Here is a 21616-nt window from a genome sequence, read left to right as displayed (position 1 = left end):
AAAAAAACAGATGTCTCTTTAGGTCCAGTGAAGCACACGCCACATGTTCTCCAGCCGCCCACTGCAATAACTTTACCTCCCCAGCTCCACTCATTTAATACCACTGTTTGCCTTTAGCTGTTTTGGCCGAAACGCCACCCAGAGACACACAATACCCATCCCATTCCATATGTCCCAAAATCCAGCCCAAAGTAATGTCCCTGTCAACAAATCCTGTTAAGAGCGAGAAACTATCTCTGGAGATTCCTTCAATACGATTGTGTCTAAAACCTTACAAATTCTGTCTTTTTAGGCAAAGAGTCATCAGGGTGTGTCCCAATCCCAACGTTTACGTGACATCCTGTCTACTAAGATGTCTCCATCTGGTCGATTTTTAATGGCAGCATAGATGTTTCATTCACTGTTTTTAATATCCCACAGTCTGGTGGTTAATAAAAAAAAAAAAAAAAAAAAAAAAAAAACATCTTTACCCTAGTGAAAAATAAATATACTAAAATGTATTTGAAATAAATGTATTTAATGCTAAGTATACTACAGATACATTTACATAATTATGTACTTAATAAAAAATACCCTGCAATTGTACTGTTGGTATACTAAACTGGTACACTTAAAGTCTGATAAATTGGAACAACTCATTTTGTGCTTGATGCATTTTAATTGTGCAGAAGTAGTGCTGAGGTCCAACTAAAGATATACTGATGGTGCTAAAGTGGAGCTATTGCAAGTATACTTCAGGAACACTTAAAATATATTGCATTTAAAGAGCGATATTATTCAAAAATCATACAGTGCTCATCAATAGTGATATTAAAAAACATTTTAGTCTTAGTATTAAGAAATGTGCACTGTGCACAAGTAGTACTCCAAATAATGTTTAATTATAATTTCTATATCAGTAAGTCTTGAGCAATATGTCAGTTAATATGTTAATAGATTTGAACTATACTTAGTATGAAATAAATGTATTTTAAATATATGACCCTGGAGCACAAAAGCAGTCATAAGTAGCACGGGTATATTTGTAGCAATACCTAACAATACATTGTATGGGTCAAAATTATCCATTTTTCTTTTATGACAAAAATCATTAGGATATTAAGTAAAGATAATGTTACATGAATATATTTTGTAAATTTCCTACTGTAAATATATCAAAACTTAATTTTTGATTAGTAATATGCATTGCTAAGAACTTCATTTGGACAACTTTAAAGGCGATTTTTTCAGTATCTTGATTTTTTTTTGCACCCTTGAGTTGTATCTCGGCCAAATATTGTCCTATCCTAACAAACCATACAGTACATCAATGGAAAGCTTCTTTATTCTTATTCTTTTTTCTTTTTTATTAATTTTTATCAATTTAATTTTCATTAGGTACATTTTTTTCCAAATTGATGATTCGGTTCCTACCAGGAAACAATATTTTAGTGACTAAATATTCACTTTAATGTCTAAAATATTCCCAAGCTAACCAAACATTACATGATGATGGTGGCTTGAAGACAGTTTCCTTAAATAAATGTGTCAAGTCATTGACAGTCTGGGCAGCAAGGCCTTTAGTTTAGTTTAGTGCGGCATATCATCTCTATTTGTGCCATGATTAAGAGTCTGTACCACATCTTGTGCTTCAAAAGAAAAGAAAAAAAAATCCCATCCTTCTTCGTTCTGCTTTTCAGAACAAACATGATGATGGATGATGACTAATTCCCCTCATTTTTCTTTCTCTCGGGTCCACTCCTCTGCATCTGTGTCATTGGGGTCAGTGTGATCTGGGTGAGGCTGGTAGGATGTGTAAATTCGACCCAATCTGAGGCCAGTTCCCAGACCCTGGATTGAAGGGGAATCCAGAGGGTTTATATTCCGGTCCAAATCTCTCAGTGTGGGAGAGCTGTTCTGGAGCCTGGGGACTATGGTCAGGGCTAATGAGCCATCTATTGCTTCCAGATTCTTACAAATTGCTAAAGTCTTTCTGAACCGGAGAACTGAACTAGAGCACACAAACAAAACAAACAGCAGATTATCCACATCTTTAGTTATTTCTAGGATTTTTTTTTTTTTTTTTTTTTTGGTCAGTTGTTTGTGTTTCTGCTTAGAAGATGCATATATGATCCATAATATCATGACTAAGATCATGTCTGGTCCACTGATACTAAATGGTTGGCTAAAAGCATGCAGAAACAAAACTGTGTTAACAGGCTTGTTGAGTCCTTGAGTTGTCAAGCATGAGGCTCTAATTTCAGCCGAAAGATAGAAAGAAGAGAACACTTGTGGGACCAGTGGAGTATAATTAGTTGGCTAGGTATATACTGATTTATTTTCTTTTCAAGATCCAACATATGTCAGATTAGTGTGAGAAATATTGTGGTTTGGCTGTACTCTACTGCTGAATGAGTTTGTGTGGTATCTTGGGTATTGCCAGTTTTTGACCTCTTGTTCTTCCTCCCACTGATGTACTGGCAAGACCCCAGCAATGAGTCAGAGATTCTCCATTGGCCTTATGATGAAAGATCTCTTTATTGTAAATATACTGTATATGTGCTCAGGCTGTTCAAAAAGTCTAAATAATTTAATGGAATTATGGCTGCCTTTCAGTAGGGGGCGTTCTCTCCTATGGTATTGCATCTTGATTTCAAATATGCAATATTTGAAAAATATATTTTCAGTTAAGGATTCAGTAAGGATTTGAGCTTTTCTTAACATTTATAATGTATTTATCACATAGCAACCTCATGCTTACGGGTGTTTGTGTGTATGTGTGTACAGTAAATCAGCTATTTTACATACATTTTGTTATTTACATATATATGTTCAGATTTTAGAGATCCATTTTATACCAAGCATCCTATAATAAACAATCTTTAATATAATTATTTGAAGATATAGTATAGATGCTGCTTGCAAAACATTTTATTCTCTCATAATAATTTTTTTGATGCTACATTTGCAGCCAGATTGTAATTTTTATTTAAATGATTTAGTGGATTAAGAGGATAAAGTGATTTCATATTTTTATTTGCTTTATAAAGAGATATAGAGAATAAAGAAAAAATAAATATAGATAGAACTAGTTTTTTTTTTATATTGCATTTAATCTACTTGCAAATAATATTTTTATTTTAAAACATGCACATAATCACTTACTTAATCACGTATTTAATATGTTAAAAATGACTCCATAGTCACATTCAGTTATGAATTACATGAATCACATGAATGATGTAGGCAATTTTCCATTCAAAAAAGTAAATTTTGACAAAAATGTTACTGGATATATTCTTTCTTACCTTGCACTCTTCACCATTAAGACATTGATTTCAGTCTTGGGTGCAACATACTCAGAAATGTGTAGTGATTTTAAAACCATGCATCCTATGGGCTGGGACTAGCACTACATTGCTGCCCATTACAATGCCTTAATTTCTCAGTGGGCTGATGCTGGCACGAGTTTAGTAACAGGGACTGCGGTCAAATACATAGTCTTTTGGCTGAAATGGCAGCTCTGTAATAGCAATAGTGAATAGCATAGTGAATTTATGAACAATTTATTGAACAATTTTTAGATGTCTAAAAAGTTTGAAAATATTTTTTTTGAAATGAAGATTGTTTTTCCTTTAGCATAAACTCTTATTTGCAGTGTGCTTCGAAAATGCGTAATGTGATATGTAAATAAAATACATTCCACAAGTTTTACCCCGATTTCATCAGTGTTACACAAGTTGTTTTTCATCTTAAATTACTTTTCTGCTTTACATCAGCATGTTCTCCTGTTATACAGTGTTAAAAGGGGTTTTATTGCTCTTTGATCACAGGAATTTCACCAGTACAGTGAATATTACCCAGTCAATGCGAGTGTTATATGTGTGTTACAGGGCGAGATCCAGCAGCTCTTGCTCGTGGATGATCCTAAGGCTGCGGCTGACTACTGCCAAGATTACATTCCTGATTGTGACAGCCCCTTGCCCTACAGTACCCAGAGTCTGGCTGCTGAAGAGGTTAGTGATTTCTCTGTGAGTTTGGCTCCCCATGTAGTCAAAAAAGCTCATTGTCTACTTTTCTTGTTATTTCTGTCTGATTTATTTTACATCTATATGACATCTTGTTTTTCCACCCAGATACATTGGTCCATTCAGTTCGTCTTGTATTATCCTCATGTTTTAGCATTTAAGTATCATGTGCGAACAGAGAAAGAAACACTTGTTTTCCCAATGACCTTTGAGCAACCAGCCTTGCCATTTTCCAGAAAATTGCAGAACTTTATGAAGACATAGTTTGTACCAGCTTGGCCAAAAATGTCTTCCTCTTTTTGGAAGAGCCCTGTCAAAACTTTCTTTGAGTGGCTGAGCTGCCTTGGCTTCTCAATTCCACATTTACATTTATCTGTTTGCACTTTTTACTGTTCTGGCTTCTGGGCTCGGCTCCCAGAGCACTCATCTGAGCCAGCCAATAAACAACACAGGCATGCATTGGAATAAAATAGCTTTTTGCTTAGTGCAGAAGCACTAACACACTGTTATTTCTAGGATTTTACCTATATATATATATATATATATATATATATATATATATATATGACTAATATTTTAGTTGTTTAAATGTACAACTGCAGATGTGCATAAACTATTTCAGTCGTTTTCTTTTTTTTATTTCTGCTTTTTGACACAATAATAGCTAAATCATTAAACTACAAATATAAATCTTTAAATAATAATAATAATAATAATAATAATAATAATAATAATAATAATAATAATAATAATAATATAGGGCTGTTTAGCTCAGTGGCAACATAAAAAAATCGCATTCTCCACTGATGGACAAATTAATACAAATACATTGATGGATTTGTTCTGATTAAATAATACAGTATAATATATGTAATATTACATCAAATAAATTATCAAAAGTTTGGGGCCAGTAAAGATTTTATTTTATAAAAACAATTATACATTTATTCTGCAAAGATACAATAAATAACAGTAAATATATTTATACTGCTGCAAAAGATTTCTATTTCAAATAAGTGTTGTTCTTTTGAATTCTCTGTTCATTTAAGCATCCTGAAAAAAAATCATGCATCATGTTTTCCACAAAACATATTAAGCAGCACAACTGTTTTCAACACTGACAACAATAAGAATAAGAAATATTTCTTGAGCAGCATATCAGCATTTCTAAAGGATCATGTGACACTGGAGATATATTCAAATAGGAATTTTAATTTGTAATAATATTTCACATTATTACTGTTTTCATTGTATTTTTGGATAAAGAAATGCAGCCTTGGTAAATGTAAGATACTTAGAATTATACTTACCCCAAATAATAGTGTATCTATACATATTACAAAATATATGGCTCAGGTGATTGGCTCAAAAGCATTCTGTATTCTTTTTAGCAAAGATAGCATTTTTCTAATCACATAATTAACTTTCTAATCACAGCCTAAGGAACAAAAAGCTTTCTACATGATGCAAGAACACTCTTTGTCTTTTAAATAAACAGTTTGGCCCACATTTGTCTTCATAACGTGATATTTTTTATGTGAACATTTTGAACATGTTTTTTCGATTGTGATGATTTGTGTTTGTTGTGAACATGCACGTGCGGGTGAGTCAGCCCAGTGAGTAATCATGTCAGTGGGTTAGCATTTCTCTGCGGCCTTCTGGGAGGAACGCTTAAGGTCATCGTACATTCATTTCTCCTCACAGCTCCCACGCCTAGTTTTGTGCAAGTGTGCTGAATGTAAATGTCTGCGTATGTCTCTCTCCAAGTTGGCTCAAGGAAAAGTGTCTATCGGCAGCCATTCAGAGGTAGAGCCAGCTGGCTTTCAGTTCCCACAACAGCTGAGAGAAGAGGGACTAATGGCAAGATTCATCAGCATTGTTCACATTACTGACCTATTACCAGAGCTCACACTAATCCCATTCTATCCTACCCGACTTGGCATCTCAACACCTCGCTTTGGTTCTCACATTATTCATATAATCTCCCCCCAACAGGCCTCATCAAGCCTATTCAGTCAAGGCCTCTCATAATAGCCTGTAAGCAGCTCAACTCCGACCCATTGAATTGTGGGCTGATAATGTAGCGCATATCTGAATTGAGAACAAGTTGAACTATGACCTAATTTGCAAAGAGAATAATACATTGTCTAGCAGAATCAGTCAGCCACCATCATTTTAGATTCAGTTATGAAGAGATGTAGCAAGCCAGTCATATACATGTCAGTATCATTTACAAGTTGTGTTGTCCTACTGTTTTTACCTTTGTAACAATTTTAATTCTGTTCATCTATGCCCGACCTCTGACCCCTTGCCCCATCAATAAAAGCCAAAGCCATCCATAACCTCGATGACATCATGCAGGGAGACGAGCCTGTCGAACCAAAGAAACGCTCCAAGAAAGATCGCAAAGGCAAAAAGAACAAGAAAAAGAGAGATAAGAAAGGCAAAAAAGAATCTCGTAAGAAGAAAAAGGAGGCCGAAGCTCTTGAAGAAGGTTTCCTTGAGGTGTCCTCTAAGCTGCCGGAGTATTTGGCTCAGGAGCCTAATCGAGGAACTTCACCAGCTGCGACGGAGCAGCCCAAGTTACCAGTACAATCATCTCCAACAACAACGGTCGATCTGATGGACTCCATACCCGACATGCCCACTCATGAACCTGACACCTATCAGGACGAACTCGCCAAAACCACTACAAAGCCTGTGGCAGATCTAGAAGACCAGACTGAATTGACAACGGCTGTTTCTGAATCCTCAAAGATGGAGGTGGAGGTAGAACTTAAAGTGCCAGTGTGGTTGCCCATACTTCCTCCTCCTGACCAATCACTGACTCCCCTCACACTTTTTAACCACCAGTCGTCCATTGTACTAACCAGCCTCTGCCATTCTAACCTCCCCAATAACAGCACCAAAACTCTTCTTCCCAGACACTAGGTTCATAAAAAACTACTGTTGTCATAGTTTGTAGCTTCAGTGAGATGTGTTGACTCAAAATGCATATGGATTATGGCTCATTGCGACAGTGACACTTTGATGTGTGTCGCAAGTTGAATATGAGACATGATGCATATTTCATTCAGGTTTTGGCATAGAGTTACACTTTTATTTGTTGACTTGGCATGCTTTACAGATTGAAACTGAAAGATGTGCACCAAGACAGAATGAAAAACAGGACATAAATCCATTTTCATGCATCTTTTTGATACATTTTACCTCCGACAGCTCTGATAGATGTAGTTTTTGCTGTATGAATCAAGCTTCTGCTGAGTTAAAACTTAGATGCCAATATCAGTGTGCCAACCTTCCTTTCATGCTGTTATGGCTGCCACCAGAACATACGGCTTTTTGTGCTGACATCTCCTGTTGTTAATAAAACCACCTACCCCACACTCACCAGCTCAGCAGTATTTATGCCTTCAAGCTAGCTTTGTAACCAGAACGTTTCTGTAACCTGCACCAGTTAATTGCGCTAACATTTAAATAAGTTAACAGTGACCTGGAGATCTGAAGCACAGTGAGGCTAGAAACATATTCTATGCAAGTACACAAATGCTGTTGCAAATGCTTGGCCAGCATAATGCAAGCGCAAGTTCACTTCCAGAATAAAAATTTCCTTATAATTCACTCACCCCCATGTGATCTAAGATGTTCATATCTTTCTGTCTTCAGTTGCAAAGAAATTAAGGTTTCTGAGGAAAACATTACAGGATTTTTCTCTATATAATTGACTTCAATGGCGGCCAACAAGACAAAACAAGACAAGAAGGGAAGAACAAGACAAGTTTATGCTAATACTCACTATATATCACCCCCTTGTGGCAACGCTGAGAATGCGCAATTGTGATACATTTCGCAATTTGCAATCATGTACTTGTGTAGACTATATTTCAGGCCTTAATGTGTCTAAAGCTTACATGCCCAGTGAAGCCAAACTAATGTAGAGTGGAAATGACTGACTGTGCTCGCTATCTCCATGGTTGCGGTTGCCATGGCTGTGCTGCTTCTGACTCTGCTGTGTTGGTGTGCAGGAAGAAAGGCCGATTAAAACACCAGAGGTTGAGGAGTTTAGTGATGACCTTTATGGCGATGAACACAATGAGCTCTTGGTCTCCACAGTGACAGTTGGCCCTAATATCACAGACTATGAGGTATGTGGTTTCTGTTCCCAGGCTTTTCCGAACATTGCGAGTATGTTTGAGGTGATCATTTCTGTTGGGATGTTTTCTGCATTCATAGATCTTGGAGTATGAGTTGAAAAACGACTCAAACAGCTTTGAACAGGAATATGAGGAATATGAGGTTTATGAGGACCGATTTGACCCCGCGCAGAGGGAGAAGCCAGGCACATGGGATGGAGAGGTACAGTTTTGTACCTCTATAATAAATTAACTAAAAACTCACAGGCAAATATGGATTTTTTCTTTATCCCAGTTAGGGATGCCCAAAGTACTGGTTCTTTGGGACCGAGTTGATACTTTATTAAGTTAGGTAATATTTCTATAAACATTTACCTGTGTAAACACATTTCCACTTTCCGCTAGGTAGGAAGGGTATTTATTTATTTACATTTACTTAAATAATTACTTGAGAATATTTGCAAAAAGTAATATTTAACTGATAAATACTGAAAGCTAAACAACATTGTTTTAATTAATTTTGAGAATATTTGTATTTATATTTAACTTTTTAAGTCCACTTTCCATTCATTCATTCATTCATTCATTCTTTAAATATTTCACTTTTTAAATAAATGTTCATGTTCCATTAGCACATTTGTTTTTGGTTTTGGTATGGAAATTGGTATCAATAATCACGAAATTCCACTGAATTTTTTGAAACTACTTATTGTAACACATAGTATTATTGTAACAACTCCAATCTCAGCTAGAGATCTCATCTGTCAGCTGTTCTTTCTCTTACAGGGCAGGCGATTTGAGAAAGGACAGAAGGGAGAGCCAGCTGTTGTTGAACCAGTGAGTGCTGGAGTGTGAAGTCACACACACACACACACACACACACACACACACACACACACACACACACACACACACACACACCCATTTGTTTTTGTGAATTGTGGGGACATTCCATAAGCATTATGGTTTTTATACTTTTTTTAATGCCCTACACCAACCCTACACCTAACCCTACCCCTTACAGGAAACTTTGTGCATTTTTACTTTCTCAAAAAAACTCATTCTGTATGGTTTATAAGCGTTTTGAAAAATGGGGACATGGGTTATGTCCTTATAAGTCACCCTCTCCTTGTAATACCTGTGTCATACCCATGTCATTATACAAAGTTGTGTCCTGATATCTCACAAAAACAAAAGCACACACATACTGTACACACACTGATTTATGTAGGCGAATGCAATCTAATTCTAATCTCTTTGTGTTTTATACTAACTAGGGCACATATTTTCAAGGGCCTCCTGGCCCACCAGGACCACATGTAAGTCATAATACTATTAAAATTTAATGTTTTTGAGAATAAAATTTGATTTCGGGTAGTCTTGAAGTGGTGTCTGGCATTTTTTTATTAAAAACAATTTGTGTGTCTGTTTATTTTTCCAGGGTCTTCCAGGAATTCCTGGCATCACAGGCCCCCCGGGACCCAGTGGAGACCCAGGTGATATGGTGAGTGTCCTCTTAATGAGCTGACCCACATGACCCGACATGAACCTCGAGTCTAAGACACACAGGACACATCCCGGGGATCGGGGGGATGATTGAACTCGTGTGCAGATGGAACAAACCTTACCAATGACTCAGAGCCCCTTGAAGGGACCACCAACCTCTACCGAGACCATAGGCACCAGGGGAGCCATGACTCATCTGATGATTTGACCTAATTTGTGCTGGACAGTGTGTCTGTTTTTGTAGCATGACTCACTCTTTACACACGATCCCTTAGCAGGGTAAGACAGACCGCAGACTTCCAGCTGCAGTAAAGAGCCTGAATTCATCATCTACCTCTGACAGTAGGGATGGAGATAGATTATTCTTTTGTCTGCGCTCAGTTTAGGGCCTCTGGCCGGTTGTGAATCAACTTCTCTGGGGTGTCAGCTTCATAAAAGAGTTGAGTTTTAGTAAAAACATCAGACTAGGCTGAGAAAGCCCGTTCGCTTGAGATGTAAGCTCTTTTTGGCCTCATATATCTATAGAGGTCTTATAACATTGAGTGAAAGGCAAAGGAAAATGTTCTCGCCACAGGTTTTATCTTTTCTTTTAAAGGTTGAAGTTCTGTGTTGTTGGGAGAGGACTGTTGACTGACAGCTTTGATTGGCTGAGCTCTTAAATGTTTTACACCAGGCAAATGAGCACAGTAGGCTTTGATACAGGCAACACACACACACACACACACACACACACACACACAAAATCGTTAGGTGTTAGAGTGTATTCAGGAAACAAGACAATGGATAGGGAATAAACGAAGAACGCTGTTGCTCATGCAATTGTTTTGTCAAATAAGTACTGCTGACACAATTGTGCACACATGCATGTACAGAAATGCTCCATCAATGAATTGATCTAATTGTCTCTCCTCCCACGGGTCCTGAGGGACGTCCAGGGCTGCCTGGCGCTGATGGGATACCAGGTCCTCCAGGCACTTTGCTTATGTTACCCGTAAGTTGAAGTCATTCCTTCAGTAACTCATTTAAACCACTTGCATCTCATTAGCTGAAGTTGTTTGCCAGAGGAAAATAATTAAAATTTTACCTCACACAACATGAGGACTGGGCCTCAGTAGCATGTTTTGGCCACATGGTGGAGCTGTGATATAATCAGACTTAACGGCATCCAGTATATTTCCATTTATTTGTGTGCTTAACATGTTAAAAAGTATATCTTTACTAGTGAGTTACTTAATGTTCATAAATTATTTAGTTAGTAATCTCTGTTTTTGCACTCAGTTCCACTATGGAGGAGACTCTCAGAAGGGACCTGTGATATCGGCTCAAGAGGCGCAGGCTCAAGCCATCTTACAACAGGCCAAAGTAAGACACCAAAGGATTTGAACGAACCACTAACACCAAAAATATTAAAATTTTGGACGCACTGTAATGCATCCTGTATTGTATGTCTGATAAAGACATGAATGATACCTACAAATTTGTGAGGAGAGGTGTCTGTTAGTTTTTCAGATTTTTTATATTTGGCTATGCAGAAGATAAAATAAGTGGAATCCAGTAAACTTCATTAAGGCCACATTTTTTTTAAGTAATAGCTTACTAAGCAAAACAACTCTTTGGTTTTATTATTATTAGTTGCATTTATTTATTTATTTTTTACAGTGCACTAACATAAAAACTGCTCTGTTTTTTTGTTTGTTTATTTATTTTATCTATTGTTTGAAATGTTGTTTTTTTATGTTGTCAACATCTAGATGTTGTGTGATGTGTTACAGTATATTATACAAATAAGCAGTTGTTTATAATCTATGCTCATCTTAAAGCCTGATTCGAGAAAAGGTCATTTTGGACAACATAGTAATGTTGCAAATTCAGTACAAATACAAGTACAAATGCAGGTTAAGGATGAGGAGAAATGTGAAACTGTTTCTGTTTGTTTTTATTTTTCTTTGCTTCTAGCTATCATTGAAGGGCCCTCCAGGTCCATTAGGTCTCACCGGGAGGCCGGGCCCAGTGGTGAGAAATCTTTGTCATTTCTTTTCCAGTTTATTTCAGAATGTTTTTATTTTTTATTTTTTTTATTTTTTTAGCACAGCCTATGCAATCTACTTCAAATTCAGATTGTTTTTGGTTGAATGGATACTTTCTGTTTTTGAAAATGCATGTTTGTTCCAGGGTCTACCGGGTCCCGATGGACTAAAAGGGGACAATGGAGACCCTGGGCCTGCGGTGAGGACATTTCCTTTTGATATTCTGTCTTTACATTCAATAGCTTTTAAAATCATCTCTCTCTCTCTCTGTTTCTTATTCCTATCTTTTAAGGGCCTACGTGGGTTGCCAGGTCCTGCTGGTCTTAATGGGAGACCAGGGAAAAGGGTAAGACTGAACATCTCACACGCAGTGTAAGAAAATCAATGGATGAGTGATCAAAGTTCAAGTCTGATCCATTTAATTAACCTCATCATGAATATGAATTGGGCGATAACAGTTTCTATATTGATGTGCATTTTACTTCATGAATATTGCATAAAGCAGTGCACAGTGGTGCACAGAATATGATGACGAAGTGGTATTCTGTGTTTCACCTTGCAGGGTCGATCAGGGGCAGATGGAGGTCGAGGGGCTCCCGGAGAGACAGGAGCAAAGGTGATTCACCATATCGTCCCAATAGGACAGGCCATGCACAATAATAAGGGCTGTGGCTGTATTCCACTATTTATATCAGCTTTCTCTGTGATTCGAGTTTCTTCCCTGTGTTTACACATCTGACTTTAACCTATGATAATTAGGCAGTCATTACTACTATTGCTCATACATAGGTTAGGGGTTTGAACAACCACTCTAAATATTAAACCTCAGTACATATCTCATTTTAAATTGCAAGAGGCAAGAAACTCCTTAGCAACTGCATAGCAATGCCCTAGCAACCAACCAAGATTTCTGCAGGGGTGACGTATTTTTGTAGGCCAATCCAAAAGTTAGCATCACCCTGGTTCCATCGACAAAAAGCCAGTAAGATTTTTTCCACTGGCTTTTGGATTATTGAAAAACATAAGCTTTGGTGACCAACAAAAGTTAATGTTTCCTACACATTTTGTTCATCAAGATAACCTTATATAAGCCTATTTAAACCTAATATATGGAAAGTGTGAGTTAGAATAGTTCATTATCCTATTTAGTCAACCTTGTCCTGTTGTTATTTAGTCAAGTTTTAGTCGACTTACCCCCGGTTTCACAGACAAGGTTTAAGCCTAGTCCCAGACTACAATGTAATTCTGATCTGTTTCAACTGAAAGAAACTTGCACTGACTGATCTTAAAATATATCAGTGCCTCTGTTTTGTCTCAAGATGCACACCAGTAATGTTTTTTCTAGGGCATGTTAATAAAACTTACTTAAATGTCCTAACTGAACTATGCCCTAATCCTGGCCTAGTCTTAGCTCTGTCTGTGAAACCAGGCCTAAATGTCTGAGAATTTTAGTCAAGTTTTAGTCAATGAAAACTCTATTCGTCACATTTTCTAATGAAAAAATAAATAAATAAAAATTATATATATATATATATATATATATATAAAATTGCAATATTGTTGATGAATTTGTTTTTACATTTCAGGCATTGCACTTTGATCAATAAGCACAAATCAATAGAAATAGAATGTGGCATGGTTTATTTTACCTCATCTAGTGTACTGATTTATTGTAGGCTATTTATTATATAAAGTAATATCTGTCTACATTATGAAAACTGGTAAAAACAAACAAAAAAGAGCAAGTGCGTGCACATGGTTGCTAGAATGCATAATTAAGCAAAACAAGAAAATGTGTCCTTTTAACAGAGAAGCTCTAATTTGGGGATTTGTACTCTTTATATCTGGCAACCGCAGAGATGAAAGCTCATGAAGTAGAGGCATGTACAGCAGCTCGCAATAATATTTTGTCACCTATTTTTTTTTCCTTTTTTGACGAAAAGGAAAAGAGATTTTGGTGTAGTTTTGCATTGGCAATCACCACAAATATCCAGCTTTTGTGTGTGATTAGCTTGTGTGTGTATGTACTCAAATGGTAGATTCAGCTGCCAGAGCTAAATGGGAACACCGGAAACTTTTTAATTTGGCCCAAATAGTTCTGGTCATTGATGGAACCATTTGCTATTGAGAGCTGTGTTTTATTGTGTGCGCTGACAATAGCAAGCATTCAGCCCTGTCCAGCTGCAGGACCCGTCAGTAAATAAATCACGCAGAGCTATTCAGCACAACAGCAGCGTGTTTGATGAGGAAGTGTGAGGTACTCCCGCAGCTCTCCGAGTCCCAGCACCGGATCCAGGCTGAGAATCACAGCAGATGGGAAGGTTCCTCTGAGGCGGCCTGTCAAACCCTGCCACATGCCACACACACCTCTGCCCTGTAGTCACTGCTCACGTCTGTGCGTTTGTGTGTTTGAAGCAAAGCATATGACATTGTGAAAGAACACGAGTTCTGTTTAGCTAATGAAGTGTGCTGCTGGAGTGTGTTTGGAAAGACAGCTTTGTCGATCTTGCTCATGGATCTCTGTCTTTTTTGCAGGGTGACAGGGGCTTTGATGGACTACCTGGTCTTCCAGGGAACAAAGGACATAGAGTGCGTAGAGAACACCAAATTGCTTAATCAAATCACACAGTCTGTTTACTGCTCACTCCAGAGTGGCTCTTAGATGTGTCTAAACGCTTCACTTCACTTTTAATAGATCTACAGTCATTCAGAATTCATATTGTGTGCCGTATCTTAAATGTGACTCATGTGAACACTCCTCAGGGAGACAGAGGAAAACCAGGACCCCATGGTCCACCTGGAGAGCCTGGTCATAAGGTAACACAGATTTGCCTTTCCTTCTATCCTGTTTTTCGGAGCTTTGTGCAACCCCCTAAATGAGTCTTTTATCAGATTACTAATAATCCGTTTAAAGATCCCCTGCACTGCCTCAGGTGTGTACTCACAAATCGCATGAAAGACAAGCCGTGCACTGTGTGGGATGTTCTCATTATGCAAAGTTGAAAAATGTATGCAGGAGTGATTCCCATTGATCACAGCTTTCAAGAATGGGAATATTTTTGCATACATAACCCTTCTGACATCCTTCCTCAAAGACCAAAGACCGAATCTCACTTATTTTTTTATACCGCAGTGAAGATGATTATATTGGCAAACTTGTTGATTGACATTTCCTATTACAGGGTTCGGATGGACCTGTTGGACCAAGAGGGCAACCGGGAGAACCTGTGAGTGACATGACCCAATCCACAGATAGATACACATGCACATGGGCGCATAAACACATACACGTCTCTGACATCCCATGGGCAGGCACGTGTTCCTGCTTGGCACAGCCTGATTAACGGTGGCTCAAGCGCCATTTAAGTCTCGGCAGGTGAGCTGTGATCCACTGGGGCTCTGGCTATTTAAATGGATCGCCTAGAGTAGTAAGGGACTTGAGCACCATTACGGCGCGGTGCCTGCCGAGAGAGAGAGATGCTGTGGAGATAAATGCGGGGATGGAGATAGATGAGCTGGGAGATTGGTGAAGGGAAGAGATGAAATCCTGGCCTGCAAGATTATATTTCCATATCAATCACCTCCCTGGAGATCACAGATGTGGCTCTGGAACAGGTGGCTTGGCCGGTGTACAAAGACCAAGACTGACAAAAACAAAACACACACGTCAGCCATACACACACACACTAGAGGAAAGAGGAGGTTTACACACGTTTGCATACACATTAGCACAGATGTGCAAAAACTCCCTTGTGCATATACCAGCTGTAATCTGTAGTGATATACTGTTGGATCATTAACACACTTGACCTTCATAACGTTAATGGGAGTTTCTGATGAGTTTCTGATTGTTTTTCTTTACAGGGGCTAAGAGGACTTGTGGGGCCAAGAGGGCCACCTGGTCCACCTGGGCAGCAGGTAAGACAATTGCCCATCCATCATATTTACATAATGGCTAGTTTTCATGCATAACATAAATAGAGGTGTTATTGTGATGTTTAACTGCTGTGTTTTTGTGAAACAAAACCTTGTGTTTTGCTTTTAGGGAATTCAAGGCGTCGATGGAGTTCAAGGGGCAAAGGGCAACTTGGTGGGTCTATTATGAAGTTTCCCATGCATGTATTACACAATGTTGGCAGACCAGTAAATCCCAGAATAGAGCATTGGGAGGTTTAGTATGGTTGTTCAAAACAACATGTCAGATATAACCATTGAGAAATAACCCGTAGAGGGTCTGTTGCACTGGAAGACAGGGTAACAGATCCCTTGAGAACTGCAGAGCAAAGTCACTTCTAGCCTGCATCCTTTCAACTGACATATGCTGCCGTTAAGTCATGTTGTAATAGTATTTACAAGATGACTGCAAATGAATGACACCACAATGTTTTAATTACTAGTGGGAACTCGAGATTTTCTTTGAGCCCCAATTTTCAGAGTTGGGGGTGTGCCAATTAAAGAATCACAAGAGAAGCTAATTGATATTGGTTATAATTAAAGGAGTGATCCTGTGTTAAAAAAACTTAAGCTTTATTGGCAACATCTGTGGCCTACCACAGAAAATTTGGACTCATTCCACAGTTTTTAAAAAGAAATGTGTTGACAGAAATGCACTTACAATGTAAGTATATGGATATGTTGGCCATTACCCATATGGGTAAGTCTCTTATTCTCAGTGTGTAACTCTCAACACATGATTTGTTGTTTTTACAAACTGTTGGTTGATTTTTTTTCAGTGGGTTGAATTTGACTGTACATTTTAGTTTGTATGTACTTTGTGTACTGTTGATTAAAATAGCTATAAAGCTTGTAATAAAATACTACTCATTTAGCCAGTTTATGAGGCAACAGCCCTGTGCAACAAAAATATATTTCCCATCGTTCTCAGTGACAGCTGGAGAGAGCTAAAACACATACTTAAAGCACCAGTAATGCAGATCCTTTGCCCTTGATTTTGTGGAATGACAGCAACAAATCTTTTTGTTTAAAATTAATTTGAACACATACAATCATAATAAGACTTGCAAACCAAGTAGAAACTTCCCATGATGACTTGAAGACATCTTAAATGAATGCCTTTACAAAATGATGATTATTATCACAAAACTGATGACTTATGACCATTTTACAGGGACCACCTGGTGAGCCTGGACCTCCAGGTCAACAGGGGAACCCAGGCATACAGGTATACATCTATCTACACTCCAGTACCGCTTATTGAAGCCATGCCAGCAATATAAATGTGCACTGTTAGAACGAAACAAACACTTTTGCCTTTGAATGAAGAATTATGTTGTTTTTCAGGGCTTCCCTGGTTCACAGGGGCCTATAGGCCTTCCAGGAGAGAAGGTAAACTTTACAAGTCTGGCTTTATTTAGGTTTTAAAGCACTGACCTTTGACCCCTTATTAGATGAGCATTTGAAAAGAAGCGTTGAGTGTGGGCGAGTGAGCATTTTAGTGTGTGTGCTTTTATTCAAATTTCCATATGAATCTAGACAGATAATCAATAGCAAAACCTCACGTACACACGCACACACATCTTCTCTCAAATGTGCCTAAGCACAATATGGATATTGATTGCAGTTAACAAGCTGGGCATGCTGGGTATAAAGAAGGTTTTGGTTTGTGGTTTGGATCAGAGGATTTAATATTGTGTGTGTGTGTGTGTGTGTGTGTGTGTTTATTTGTGCTTTTTTTTTTTTCAAACAGGGCCCTGAGGGCAAACCTGGAATGCAGGGCCTTGCTGGGATTGATGGTCCTCCAGTAAGTACTGTTTTTCAAAACTATCACAGAACTGAATTTGAATTTGTTTTATTTATTAAGTTTCTCTACCAGCCAGCAGGGGACACTATGGTGCATATGGACACATGCGCATTGGCGAATTTCATCCGCTATCACTAACGTTCCCAATAAATCTTCACAGCATAATTCTCATGCACAGAATGCTATAAAAAAGCGATGATGCAGAGTCCTTAGTCCAGGCCTGGCCTTTTGTGTTGGCTCATTAGCTCTCTCACAGAAACAGGATGTCCCCTAATCAGCCTGCTGTCATGCTAACACCTGGTTATCCTGTTCAAATCACAGGGTCATCCTGGAAGAGAGGGACCCCCTGGGGAGAAAGGACACCAGGTGGGTTACAATCACACACACACTGCTGCTCCACTGACCTGAATAAGTGGTGAAAATTTGAAGAGGAAACGGAGAGAGCCAAGAGTCTAAATGCGGCACCATGCAGAAAAGCGCTGCCCTGTTCACGGTCCCCTCTGTCTGAAGCCTTTTGTTACAGGCGCTCCAGCTGCAGTCGCTAAATTATCACCGTTCACAAAGCATAACGGCGTGCTTTTATGTGTGCGCTATCGCAGTAATTGCACACTTGAATCAAGCCATCGCCATTGTGCAGTTATTGTTTCGTTTTCACCAATGTACACCAATGGGCCGCAATAGTTTAATCGTAGATAAATGACAGGGTATTGTTAGTGCAGTGCTTTCCCCTTCACTGAACTTACATTGACTCTTTTTCTATCCAGGGTTTATCAGGAGCACAAGGGCCGGTTGGATATCCCGGGCCCCGTGGAGTCAAGGTGAGCAGTTCTGAGATCGCAGCTTGTACTGTTAGCTCCAAAGACACTCAAAGACATCCAGTCTAGGCAGACTTTTGATTGACAGTCCGACGGTGGGTGAATGGCAGACAATTGGCCTAGGTAGACCAGTTTAATTCTCCCCGGAAAAATCTTGACCGTGCACAGCACTCGTGATGGACAGTCGAAAACGCAACAAGGAGGAAAACGAAACCTGTCTGGGCTTGTTTGTGTTAAAGTGTGTGATGCCTTCAGCATGTGGTCAAGGAATAAAAAATGGATTTATCCCGATAGCACATAAATCTACTCTCAAGGTGTCATCAAGATTATAACCGTCTGTGTCTATATTCTGTCACAATGGTGTTTTTATTTGTTGCTGAATGTCTTACCTCCAGCATTTTGTAAGCCGTGACTTTTATTACTTGTAACAGTCAGTGCTGGTATTCATGTCAAGACATCCTATGTGAGATTTTGCCTTTCAGGGGAACGTTTCCTACCTGAGGTTTGGAGATTTGCATAGGTCCCTGCGGCACACACTGATATATTTTGTTCTTTTCTAACAGGGCGCAGATGGGGTGAGGGGACTGAAGGGTAGCAAGGGGGAGAAGGTAAGAGAAAAAACATAATCCACTTGTTTTCTCATAACAAAGCCAAGGGAACAGAAGACACATTCAGTTATCAGTGTAGTGATAAAGCACAGTGCTTTATCACAGGATGTATGATTTTCTTCGCTTCTTGAGTGCATCTATGTTCTTTCATGGTGCACATCTATGTGGAGGATTTTCAAGGTATTTCTGGCTAATTGAATTGTTTTTGTCTGTTACAGGGTGAAGATGGTTTCCCAGGGGCCAAGGGTGACATGGGCATCAATGGAGACAGAGTGAGTCTTTCCATTCAGCCCGAATAATGTGCTTGTTAAAACAAACATCATTATTATTGCTCAAAAGTGTTTCATTGCATTAAGTATTAAACTACAGTGTTTGAGTGGTCCCACACTGTTTGTGCTATTGACGCAAATTACACTTCATATCACGCAGCTTGTTGAGAAAAGGTTTTTTGCCCAAAACCACTCTCAATTTCTTTAGAAAATGTAAAAATGGATATTTGTTGATGGCATAACTTGTGTGTGTGCATGCTCAGGGTGATAATGGGGCTCCTGGAAGTCGTGGTGAAGATGGACCGGAAGGGCCGAAGGGTCAGTCAGGACCCCTGGGAGAGCCTGGACCAGCGGGCATTGCTGGAGAAAAGGTAATTGCTGCTTCTATTGGGCATTGTTTAAATTCCAATTATTTTTGTTTTCCTTCATTTTCCTGACTCATTTCTCATTCCATGTGTAGGGCAAACTTGGTGTTCCAGGATTGCCTGGATATCCCGGCAGGCAAGGCTCCAAGGTAAAGCATTATCACTGAAATAACAATAACTTTTTTTCTTTTTGATTGAAATCTGAAAGCCGCATGTCTCAGTAATGGTATATTAATATTTAAAGATTACATTTTTACTGAGAATGATTAATGGCCATTTAGAGGCTGTTTTATTAATAGCTTATCTGAAACTACAATTATTATTTAGCTTATTTATGGTAATGGGACTTCAGAGGTTAATTTGTGGTTAATTAAATGTAAAGGTTAATTAATGAAAGGAATGTGGTAATTGATTAACCTTCGCGTCGGTCCACAGGGATCAGTGGGCTTTCCTGGAACAGCTGGGGTGGAAGGAGAGAAAGGAAAGAGGGTAAGAGGCCGGTGGAATGGTACACTGTCCGAGGGACGACACATACCCTGCTGCATCAATGTGTGTGTGCTCATTTTTTTAAATATGCTTTCTTTACAGGGTTCTGCTGGACAGCCTGGCCCCGATGGTGAAAGAGGTCCAAATGTAAGTCTTAAGCATGCTCATGAAATGTAAAACCTCTGTGGTTTTACTAAAAACACATACAGGGATTATTAAAGGAGCAGTCGATAATAATTGATTGAACTATTGTTTTGATCATGCATCCTTTATAAGCATATTTATGTGCTTGCTTCCTGTTGTTTGTAGGGTGCACATGGGGGAAGAGGTGCAAGAGGACCGACAGGAAAACCTGGAGCCAAGGTAAGAAATCCATCCTATAGATTCCCTTTTAAAAGGTGGTCCTGAATGTGTTTAAATTCATGTGACATCCCTATCTTTGTCTTATGCACAGGGCTCTGCTGGTCATGACGGCCCACAAGGTGCCGCAGGAGAGAGAGTATGTGTTATCTATTACAATTCTCCTCATATTACACGGTCAATCTACCAGACTAATGTGAGATTTCACATTTCTTTTCATTGCCGGAGATAAATGAATAACAGTGTTTCTTCCGCTCTGCTTCAGGGCCCTCAAGGTCCACAAGGACACGATGGAGAAGCCGGGCCAAAGGGACCAAACGTAAGTGACCAGCAAAGAAAGAAAACTCTTTGAGAGAATGAAAGGATATCTCTAACGTTTTTTTTTGGCCTTTCTTTTAAGGGCCCGCCAGGAAAGGATGGGTTGCCAGGTCATCCAGGCCAACGGGGAGAACCAGTGAGTCAGTTCATATTTTAAAAAGAATCGTTTCAGAGAAAGGTAACCACGGTCATGTCCCAAATGGTGCAACTAATGTGGACTGGTGACACATTTGATGTGAGAAGCCTTCTGAATCGTTAAATGGCATATAAGACCACTGTATATCCCATTTGTCATTAAATTACTCACAAGTGCTTTTATGAGCCACTACCTGACATTTTTTTTACAGCATTTGGAACAGGGCCCATCTTGGGCTTTAAATTAATTTCCTTAACTAGATGCACTGAATAGTAATTAGTTGTTTTTTAAGCAGTGGGAAAAAACATTTTCACATTCAAGTTTTTTCATACAGGGATTTCAAGGAAAGACTGGACCCCCCGGGCCTGCTGGAGTGGTTGGCCCACAGGTAAGTCGATCACACAGGCTTGGATGAACAATGCCTTCCTGCTTCATGGTCTTCGCTCAGTTCCAGGAATCTATGCAACATTTATGAATGTTTGATCTGATCTAATAAAGCTGTCTCACTTATCTTCTATTCCAGGGAAAGACTGGCGAGACTGGCCCCACCGGTGACAGGGGACATCCGGGTGCCCCGGGACCCCCTGGAGAGCAAGGTCTGCCAGGAGTCACAGGCAAAGAGGGAGCCAAGGTTAGATTTCAGCGTTGAAATCATCATCATCTTGTAACACACCAAACACATTCATCTAGTTATAAGTTACATTGCTCATTAAGCTCCATATGTTTCTGCTCATTCAATATGAATAGAGCTCCCAGCATGGCTCAGTGCCTATAAAGAGTGATGGATGACTCCAAATGAGTGAGAGAGTGGTGGAAACAGACATC

The 21616-nt window shown here is 39.0% G+C and overlaps 1 protein-coding gene across 1 annotated transcript in view; it reads left to right on the top strand.

The window, feature by feature from the left end:
* col5a3a (collagen, type V, alpha 3a) overlaps positions 1–21616 on the top strand; it is a 49014-nt gene that overhangs the window by 13008 nt on the left and 14390 nt on the right. Inside the window, exons 5-39 of the mRNA XM_042719741.1 lie at positions 3873–3996; positions 6334–6776; positions 8033–8152; positions 8241–8363; positions 8927–8977; positions 9418–9459; positions 9582–9643; positions 10562–10637; positions 10925–11008; positions 11603–11659; positions 11819–11872; positions 11966–12019; positions 12236–12289; positions 14209–14262; positions 14437–14490; positions 14856–14900; positions 15538–15591; positions 15719–15763; positions 16802–16855; positions 16975–17019; positions 17381–17434; positions 17756–17800; positions 18199–18252; positions 18813–18857; positions 19076–19129; positions 19390–19497; positions 19587–19640; positions 19927–19980; positions 20080–20124; positions 20287–20340; positions 20432–20476; positions 20603–20656; positions 20738–20791; positions 21126–21179; positions 21315–21422. Of these exons, the coding sequence (XP_042575675.1) occupies positions 3873–3996; positions 6334–6776; positions 8033–8152; positions 8241–8363; positions 8927–8977; positions 9418–9459; positions 9582–9643; positions 10562–10637; positions 10925–11008; positions 11603–11659; positions 11819–11872; positions 11966–12019; positions 12236–12289; positions 14209–14262; positions 14437–14490; positions 14856–14900; positions 15538–15591; positions 15719–15763; positions 16802–16855; positions 16975–17019; positions 17381–17434; positions 17756–17800; positions 18199–18252; positions 18813–18857; positions 19076–19129; positions 19390–19497; positions 19587–19640; positions 19927–19980; positions 20080–20124; positions 20287–20340; positions 20432–20476; positions 20603–20656; positions 20738–20791; positions 21126–21179; positions 21315–21422 (2577 nt within the window). The remainder of the gene's footprint in view (positions 1–3872; positions 3997–6333; positions 6777–8032; positions 8153–8240; positions 8364–8926; positions 8978–9417; positions 9460–9581; positions 9644–10561; positions 10638–10924; positions 11009–11602; positions 11660–11818; positions 11873–11965; positions 12020–12235; positions 12290–14208; positions 14263–14436; positions 14491–14855; positions 14901–15537; positions 15592–15718; positions 15764–16801; positions 16856–16974; positions 17020–17380; positions 17435–17755; positions 17801–18198; positions 18253–18812; positions 18858–19075; positions 19130–19389; positions 19498–19586; positions 19641–19926; positions 19981–20079; positions 20125–20286; positions 20341–20431; positions 20477–20602; positions 20657–20737; positions 20792–21125; positions 21180–21314; positions 21423–21616) is intronic.

The sequence above is a fragment of the Cyprinus carpio genome, chromosome B3, assembly GCF_018340385.1.
Source record: "Cyprinus carpio isolate SPL01 chromosome B3, ASM1834038v1, whole genome shotgun sequence".
Lineage (NCBI taxonomy): Eukaryota > Metazoa > Chordata > Actinopteri > Cypriniformes > Cyprinidae > Cyprinus > Cyprinus carpio.
This window is presented reverse-complemented; position numbering and strand designations above follow the sequence as displayed.